This window comes from Mchenga conophoros, linkage group LG7 (assembly GCF_057382185.1).
Source record: "Mchenga conophoros isolate Kocher_MC1m ecotype Shallow Benthic linkage group LG7, M_conophoros_male_GT1.1, whole genome shotgun sequence".
NCBI classification, from domain to species: domain Eukaryota; kingdom Metazoa; phylum Chordata; class Actinopteri; order Cichliformes; family Cichlidae; genus Mchenga; species Mchenga conophoros.
In genome coordinates this window covers 21,655,582-21,665,070 of record NC_140532.1, presented here as the reverse complement: position 1 = coordinate 21,665,070, position 9,489 = coordinate 21,655,582, and the positions used below count along the sequence as shown (strand labels likewise).

The 9,489-nt window shown below is 42.4% G+C and overlaps 1 protein-coding gene across 2 annotated transcripts; it reads right to left on the bottom strand.

The window, feature by feature from the left end:
* Positions 1 to 950: 950 nt before the first annotated feature.
* Positions 951 to 9,221, bottom strand: adpgk (ADP-dependent glucokinase). 2 transcript variants are annotated; one of them, XM_085282869.1, is made up of 8 exons: positions 9,027 to 9,221; positions 7,571 to 7,813; positions 6,234 to 6,459; positions 6,067 to 6,129; positions 5,695 to 5,815; positions 5,394 to 5,590; positions 4,333 to 4,431; positions 951 to 4,190 (listed from the first exon to the last, which is right to left on the bottom strand). In XM_085282869.1, exons 2-8 carry the CDS (start codon positions 7,792 to 7,794, stop codon positions 3,627 to 3,629), a joined length of 1,494 nt encoding a protein of 497 aa, XP_085138995.1. In that variant the 5' UTR covers positions 7,795 to 7,813; positions 9,027 to 9,221; the 3' UTR covers positions 951 to 3,626. The 2 variants fall into 2 exon arrangements, with proteins under 2 accessions (XP_085138995.1, XP_085138996.1); XM_085282870.1 differs by having other exon boundaries at positions 952 to 4,187.
* Between the last annotated feature and the right edge of the window lie 268 nt (positions 9,222 to 9,489).

Here is a 9,489-nt window from a genome sequence, read left to right as displayed (position 1 = left end):
TTTAAATATAAATATCAATAACAATAAAGTGAAGTGACCAGTGCAGATTAAACAGAGTACTTGTGAAGCTGTAGGGTAGCTTCTGAGTGCTGTGTTGTGTGTGTTTAAGTGTTGTGGTTGAGGTGTCGTATGGCTTGTGGTAAAAACTGTTTTTGAGTCTTGTAGTCCGAGCAGACAGGCTCCTGTAACGTCTGCCAGATGGTAACAAGGAGAACAGCTGATGTGCTGGGTGGCTGTGGTCCTTGATGATGCTGTGTGCTTTACAGAGGCATCGCTGGAGATAAATGTCCTGAATGGCAGGAAGCCTTGTGCCAGTGATGTGCTCTGCTGCCTTCACCACCCTCTGTAGTGATTTACGGCTGCTGGCAGAGCAGCTTCCGTACCAAACTGTGATGCAGCTCGTCAGCAAGCTCTCAATTGCACACCTGTAAAAATTTGAGGTGATGTTGGCATTCATGCTAAACTTCCTCAGCCTCCTCAGGAAGTAAAGCCGCTGGCGAGCTTTCCTGATAGCAGTGTCTGTGTGAAGGGTCCAGGAGAAGTCCTCAGCGATGTTGACTCCAAGGAACTTGAAGCTGCTGACCCTTTCGACCTTGACACCGTTGATGTGGATGGGCTGGTGTTCTCTGACTGGTCGTTTCCGGTAGTCCACTATCATCTCTCTAGTTTTGCTGATGTTGAGAGTCAGGTTATTTTCCAGGCACCACTCGTACAGTGCCATCACCTCCTCTCTATAGGCCGTCTCATTATTGTCTGTGATGAGGCCTATGATGGTTGTGTCATCCGCAAACTTGATGATGATGTTGGACTCTTGTTTAGCAACACAGTCGTGTGTGAACAGGGAATATAGGAGGGGGCTAAGCACACAACCCTGTGGCGTACCTGTGTTTAGGATGAGTGATGAGGTGTGCTTACCAACTCTCACCACCTGGGGCCTGTTTGTGAGGAAGTTTAGAATCCATCTGCAGATGGATGTGGTGGTCTTTAGGCACACAAACCACTGATACTGTAGACTACTGAGACAGCCAACCAGGGTCTCAATGAGTCTGGCCTTATTACACTAATACATTTATGTAACTAAGGAAGAGGAAGGAAAAAAAATATAAGGTTGGACTAGATTCAAACCCAGGACCTTCTTACTGTGAGGGGACAGCACTATTCACCCAAAAGTGTAACACAAAACAACCTAAATGATATCCTAAAGGCCACAAAGAGACACAAACATGATCAACAAGACAGAAAACAATCACAAATACAGAAGAGATGCAACAAAAAAATAAAAAACTACCACAAAAACACAAAGCATGCACATGCAACTAAAGTGAGGAGCAAAAAAAGAGACAGAATATCTACAAACTAATGGAAAAGCACCAATAAATGAATAAAATGACCAGAAAGCTATGCAAAATGCTGGAAAACTAACAAAAAAAATAAATAAATAAATAAATCATACTAGTGTGGCTTGAAGAAGTCCAACCCCTTTCTTTCCAAGCTCCTTAGCCTATAGAAAATTTCATGTCACATAACACCAGAATGGGAATCAAATCATGCAGTTCAAGTACAGAGGAGACTCAGATTTATTTATTCGCCACCTAACAGCACTGATCCATCAACACCGTGTTTCTGGACCCTTTACACATTTATTGAACCACAAATGCAAATTACCTCACAACAGCATCTAATTTCCATTTTAAGACAAATGTTCCACTGTAAGTTCATCAATTGATTTTAATTTAGCAGGTAAATGATGAGAAACAAATAAAACAAACCCATTAAGAAATAAAGGGGGGAAAAAACTTCTTAAAATTCTGTCTATCAGGACTCATTATCTCTTACAGCCCACACAAACACACGTAATATTCTGCATCACCAGTCGCACGACACACACTTCTCTCTCTCTGTATACATTTTAATGACAAATGCAAATGACAGAAATGTTAAAAACATGCAAGACGTAATATGAAGTATGTGAAGTTGAACAGATTGTACTTGCTCAAAAACAGAAAGAAAGAAAGAAAGAAAGAAAAAAGCAGGAGTTTTGAGAATTCAGCTTACATTCACCTTCTCGGCAAACCTGCCGCCTCCGCTAGTGCAAAGAAACGGTCCTGCTAAACGAAAATGTCACTCTCGTCTGTGTCATAGGGTTGCATTAAGACTCCATTATTATTATTGCGTGCCTTTAGTGGCCGTCTGAGGTATACAAAACATTATTTTACATACTGTAAGTGATACAGAAACCAGTAACAAGAACCCATGAAGAAGAATCTCCTTATATGCTAGGGCTGTAAGCAGAGGAGTCATACTGGCCAGCTTTCACTGATTCAAGCCGATCGTGTGACATGATTAGAGGTTGTATGACTGAAACAGGAAAAAAACTGCAGTAACTCTGACAACGTCTTTTACTTGTTTTATCTCTAATGAGGAGCTACTGTGGCAATTACAGTCTGAAACAAGCGCCTTTTGGATTGACTGCCCCTCGAAAATAGAAGAATTAAACTACAGGTCTAAGCCCTCAGTGACATCAGATAGAGCCAAGAAAGAAAAGAGAAAAACAAACAAACAAACATCCGAAACCAGGTGTTTAATGCAGCCCAAGTTCAGCTTTTATCTTACGGGGATTACCTGAACGTAGGACGTCATAATTTTTGCAATTTCGGCCCGGTTTAATATGAGCATCAACCCTTATTAACAGTATACACGGGACAGATGAAAGATAAGCAATAACAGGTCCATTTTAAGTTAAATAGCTGGTATCTCACTGTAAACAGAGCTTTACTGCATAAAGAAGGACCCGCTTCAGAAGCATATTTCAAGTCGCCATATGAGACTTTCTTATTCATTATTAAAAAAATAAGGATGTTGCTGTAGAGGTTTCAAGCTTAAAATGTCATTGTATGCCAGAGTGTTTTGGTCAAACACTAGAAAAACAAACAAACAAAACACAAGTTGTCACAGTCTAGTGTTTTCTCTGTGCTAAGAAATAATATAAAGTCAAAGTCAAGTATGCTTAGATAACATAGATAACAGTTCTTAGTGTAAATAAGTCAGACACTGAGTAATGCTTGATAAACATGACAGAATAACCCTTTAAAGCTGTTCTATTGACTAAGCTCTATGCACCCAAAGTTGAAGAAGCAAATCTATCGCTTAACTCTACCACATGGTCACATGTGCATCCGTTTCCAGTTTCAGCTGTTCGTGTCACAGCTTCAAGGTCATTTTTGTTTCTTCAGCTCTATAATATGGATAAAATATTTAACAATAACTTCTCGTGTATTTTCTCAAGGCACAGCATACTGAAGATATGCAGGTCAGAAGGAAATTTTGCTGAGCCGACAAAACTCTTTGGAGTTTGCGAAGATGGCTTTCGAACTGCATCCAGTGCATAGCCTCAAGCCTCAGGCCACCTCGCGGCAAAGTTCGACCTTAGTTTCTGTGTCAGCCCGAACAAAATGAAGGAGGGACAACAGAGGGGATCAGGGCAGGCTGGATGAGTCCAAGGGCTGGATTTAAAACTGGAGATCTGGCAACTCCATCCCGTCGACCACGGTAGGAGTTGAGACCTCTCCGGTTCTTTTAAGCTCCTCTCACCGTCTGCCATGCTGACAGTCCGCTGGAAGCAAACCTCAGAAAGGCTGCTGGGGAAGTAACTCTGAGTAAAGCAGTCCCTCTGCTGAGATGGCATCCCCGAGCCCAACTGTCCGAAGCGGGCGCTTGCAGACCAGCACCGGTGTGAAGTAAAAGGTGACGTTTCCGCGGCGCCACACTGTAACAGGCTCTGCTGGGTTCAGGGACAGCTGCTCCCGGGGCTCCATGTGGGAGCTATAAAACTCCAGAGGGGCTCTGAGCTCCACCTTGCTGACATCGACAGACTGGAGGCCACAGGCCTGATTGCAGGCCACCCGCGCTCCGGCCATCACCGCCGCCACCTGGTTCCCCCAGTATCTGTCTACTGTAACCAGAATGTGGTAGGCCAGCGTGTGGAAGTGGATCCGAGTGAGATCGGCTTCTGACGATGGCTCACTGCGGCCGTGCTGCTCCAGGATCCACAGGAGGATGTCGCTGACCCGACCCACATCCGGGATGCCTTTCCAGGCCTCCATTTCTGAATGAGGTCCCTCTCCGGCCTGAGAGAGGAAGAGCAGCTCCTGCTCGTTCAACCCAATGGAGCTGACAATGGGCATAACCTGCTAACAGGAATCAGGAAAAAAAACAAACAAACAAACTTTAAATATACAGAACTCCACGGGGATGTGAAGACACTAAGCACATGAATCTTTGCTGGAAGAGATTTTGTTAAAACTCAGAGCCACAGCTGCGCTCCACATGTACCTCCTGCATTATGCTGTTCATGTAGTCTTTGTCGGTCATGCTCGCCAACTCCAGGTGGATGGGAATGTCTTTACGGATGTCAGATATGGCCGAGACAGCCTGCAGACAGGAAGCAAAGATCCCAGAATTATATAGCATAAACCTTCGTCAAGGCAGCTCAGTCTCAGGCCGGTGTTTACGTCTAAGGGAACGTTCTTACACTTATTTGGATCCAAACTGTAACATGACAGTTAGAATCCACATATATCATTCCCTATATGCCTACGGTGTCACTACACACACCAGCAGTGAGAAACATAGTTTTAAATAGATCTGTATAGCAATATTATCATTTGACTTCAGATCAATCTGTTGATCTTAAAGGAAAGGTCAGAGGTCAAATATGACATGATATTTTAAATCTTTACTGTCTATATGGCGACACACTTGTAAGAATTATCAGGCAGTTATAAGGCTTTTTATCAATTTATCAATCATGAAGTTGACCTTGAAGACTTCGGTGGATGGCAGCCAAATTTGAATGTATTATCAACATGACCTCGCTCCACACATCTACAAAGTTTGATCAGAATTCATTCAAAACTTTTCCAGCTATTGTGTTTACAGACAGAATGACATGCACGCACACAAATGCTGCCAAAACCATAACCTCCTTGGCAGATGACCTCAGATTATTTTAGTCATGAACACACAGATAAACTGATGAATAATTGATACAAAGCATCTTCTATCCCCTCGTTACAACAGTGCTTCAAACAGAACTGAAATAGATTTGTGTAAGAAGTGGGTGCAAGGCTGTGTGTGTGTGTGTGTACACGTACGAAGAGAGGCACTTTTTACATTAAATAAACTCAATCAATAAATAAAAACATATACACTTCTTGCCTGCTGGATATACTGCTGTCTCTCTATTATTGCAGGGTCTTTACAATATAAAGCACCGACTACCGTGAATCTGTGTTATACCAAGAAAACTGAACTGCGTAACAACAAATAATAATGAAGATTAAAGTTTAATAAACTAAACATGAAAGCAGAAGATGAGCTTAAAGCCAGCTGACCTCTTTCAGCCGCTCCTCCCACAGCTCTCGGCCCTGACCGTCCATCATGTGGAGCCCAGACAAGACGACAAGCTCGGGCTGGAACTCTTCCAGGCTCACCACAAAAGTCTCCAGTGAGCTCATCTTCCCGTTGGACATGTCGTGAGAAAAGATGAAGCGGTTGGCTTGAGGTGCCTGAGTTGAACCCCATTTCTCACCTGGAGACAGAGAAGAGGAGCACATGCACACAGCTGTGATATTACTCATCCAGGCTGAAGTGAGGGAAGAAATCTTGCCCGGGCTGCAGCGACTTCTTCTTTACCTGCTTTATACTCCAGGATGAGGTGAAACTCATCCGTCTCCTGAAGGGAATCTGGGGGAACAATTATCTGCTCATCCAACATCTCGTGAAGTTTAGGACCAACTGGACCACAAAGCAAAACCTGTTACATAAAACAATATTTATAAGCTCTTCATCCAGATACTCTAAACTTCCCCAGCCTGGCTACCATTTACTTATTTTTGTGCCACTTGCTTAGAATAAATTCCTGGATCTGTGACAGAGATGCTCTAATATCCAGAATTACAGTGTTATAGCGTGTTTGGAGGGCTACCAAAGCAAAAAGCTAATGCTTCTAAATAAATGAAACGTTGTGTACGTGTTTAAGACAGAAATATCAAACTGCTGGTCTACCATCAGATCAGGGTATGTTGCAAGCTTCTGAGCAATCAGGGCAGCATTTCCTCCCACGTAGAACTGGAAGACGACACAAAGATTTTTTGAGAAGGAAGTATTTATTTTAAAAAACATTAAAAGAAATAAAGGAAACAGCTGCCTGAGGAGTAAAGCAGCCCTCTTGCCTTTGCATTGGGGTACTCTGCTGCTGCACGCGCAATCCTCTGAAAAGCCTCCCTGTCACTGAAGAAGCGCTCAGCGGCCGCTCCACGCCCCATGTAATGGATGAAAGCTTCCTTCAAGTCCTCTTTGGAGTGCAGCACTTCGTGATCCTGGCCGATGCCAGGATCCACAGCCAGAGCCTGCAGGAGTGAAACTCCTGAGACCACCACGTCCACGCAGGCATTTACCCTTAGAGAGGCAAGTACAGACTACGGGTTATTTCACGGGTAAATCCGACAAAATGACCAAACTGGTGATGTTAAAAAGGAGGCAAATCCACCAGTGTGGTGTCAGTGTCACAAAACAAGTAACAATTCCTTCATTAAAAACATCAGGGTTTTGTACAGATGCAAGGAAAACTTGCTTTAAAGGTACTTTTTGTAGTTCCCCTATCACATTTAACTAACACACCAACAGGGGGCAGAATTACACCAATGGGTGTGTTGATGTTTTTGAATGTTTACTAATTTCTTTAAGCCTTTAAAACAGAGGTTTGACGTTAATGGCACTTATGGAAAATTGTCATACCCCACGTAGCCTGTGGGTCACAGTAAATGTTGTATTCTTTATGTTAAGAGCAAAAGTAAGGGAATTTGAAACCTGCATATTCTAATCTACTAACACAGGTGAATAAAATGCGAGTGGATACCAAACAGCTCAACTGTTTATTTAAGAGCAATCACAAATCTTTTTTGGTATTTTGTTTGACTTTTCCTGATTGGTGGAGACAAAACACTATTAGTGTTCTGCAATTAATTGAAATCATGGCTTGCAAGAGTAATGAGAACGCTCAAAACTTATAAAATGCAAAATCAAGAAAATTGTATTTGAGAATCATCAGTGGACATCCAGATAAGCTGAATTGGTTTTACCACTCATGTTAAATAAAGCATCTCTTCCTGGCGTCACAGCAGTCCTGGATGCAACTATCCTACCATTTCAGTGGGACTTCCGGTGTATTGTTTCACTTCTCCCACTTTAAAAAAAAAAAAAAAAAAGGGGGGGGGGGTTCCATCCCCCCCAGTGGGCCGTCCTTCAGCTTCAGCCAATCATCTTTTGCCATGTGATAATCTGGTTGCGTTTATTGGCCATTCCAAAGCAGGCTACAGGTTGCAAATGACTTAATTCTCTTAGACACCTCCTTCTCCTCAGCTCTGACTCATGACAACACATTCCTTCACACTGGCAGAGCAGACTACAGCCTCTTCATGTGCACAGCACCTTCAGGTGACACGCCTGAGTAAATGCACAAATCTATTTCTTACAAAGACCTCTGTTAATGTTTAACTCTGTGACTCACCCCACTGCCACTCTGCTCCACTGCCGGGTTGGTAGAGTTATCAGAGCCTCCCAGGCGCTGGAGATCACCCGCTCCAAGCTGTTCTGACTGTTCAGGTTTTGAGATGAAGTCTGGAAGTTGGGCAGGCTGATGTACTGCAGGATCTGCTCTGGCAGCTCTGGACTGCCGTAGAAATAGCCAACGGCTAGTGCCAGCAGGGCCGCTACCAAAGCCTTCCTCCACATGATGCTCTCCCACACACTCCTGAGACAAAGGAAGTCGGACACTCTCGCTTTAATATTAACCATTGGTATTCAAAACTCATCCAGTCATGCAGGAGATGTTTCATATATTTATACAAGCTGTAACATTTTCTTAATCTTGCAGGTTTCTTAACTAAAACTATTTGGTGTTATCTATTAATGGATTGACAAAAAAAACAAAAAAAACAAAAACAAACAAAGAGCAGCTTTTTAATTATTTTTAATTTTAAAAAATGTAAAAAAAAATAAATTAAGAAATCAGATCACCGTAAAAGTCTAAATTCCTCTAAATGTCTTGTATCACACTGGAATTAAGACAGGGGCTCCAACAACTGCAGTCCCTCCAATGGCCACTTGAGGAATCAGTCCTCTACTAAAACATCAGGTTTAACACCAAAATAAATAGGTTTACAGCCTGGCACAGGACAAACAAACAAACAAACACACCCACAACCTTACCTCTATGGATAGTGTCCTTCAATTAAATCAACATTAGATGTTGTTGTTGTTTTAAACATAACATCGATTTGCATTTTGCTAAGGCTCAAAGATAAAGGTACATTTCTGTTTCGCACAAATTTGCTACTTTTTAACTTTTAAATCTGCAAGTTTGTTTATTGTAAATTTCCACATTTGTTTGTGGACATTTCTTTCATCCAGTTATGATTCGTAAATTGATTTATGTATAATGAACTATACTATACTACTATACAATGACCCCCTTCAGTCCCCCAGCCTCTTATTTATTTATTTTAACCTAATACAATTCACATTTTCTGATTCAGATTGTCTCAGTTGATACGATCCAGATTGACACCAAGATGAAACTGCAGGTTTAAAATATGATCTCCGTGTTTCGTGCTAATAATACCAAGAGTTGCTCTGGTAGGCACAGGGAGCCCATTGCCCTCTAAGCTGCAAATATACTGTGCACATTAATGCATAGTATGCTGGGTTAATTTAGTGCAAACGTGGACACACAGAATGTGTTAGCTAACACGCTAGCAGCCCTCAGGCTGTATGTTTGCTCACAGTTTAGCAAAGATAATCTGCATGTAGCAAGTAGCTTTAGCTAGTCGGGGTTATTCGGAGATCTCATTTAGAAAGGAGGCTCGCAGCCAAACACTTGCTGTACAGTCGGATCAGTTTAACAAACAGCTCTTGTTACAATCGAAGTAGCCAAAGCTTCACTGTAAGTTGTCAGCGGCACGTACCGAAAATCTGCTTTAAAGGGATTCAAAGTCTGTCAGTCACGAAGAAGATCCAGCTTCCTGGTAAGTCACACAAAGTAGGTCCAGACACCGGAAAACTACCGGTGTATAGAGGGAGCGGCAGCTGAAGAAGTCGGTACAAGTCATTCAAGGAACACGGAGTGGGGAAAAGACGGCAGACCGCCAGCAGCGGCTTCCGTCTACCGTAACGCGCATGCGCTACTCCACGCTGCATTGAAGTACTGTTGTTAAAGTGGGAAGAACAGGAAAAAAACGTTTCTACTTAGGAGGATTAAATTTTACTCATCAATACAAGATGGTTATTCCAGCTCAAACCGTCAAACTCGGTTTAGTTTATAATCCCAAGTGACTGGAACCAGTTAAAATAATAATGAAATTTTAATTGCAGTTTTTACTTTTATCTCATTTAACTAATGTCACTTCACTGTAATAGCCTAGGGCCTGA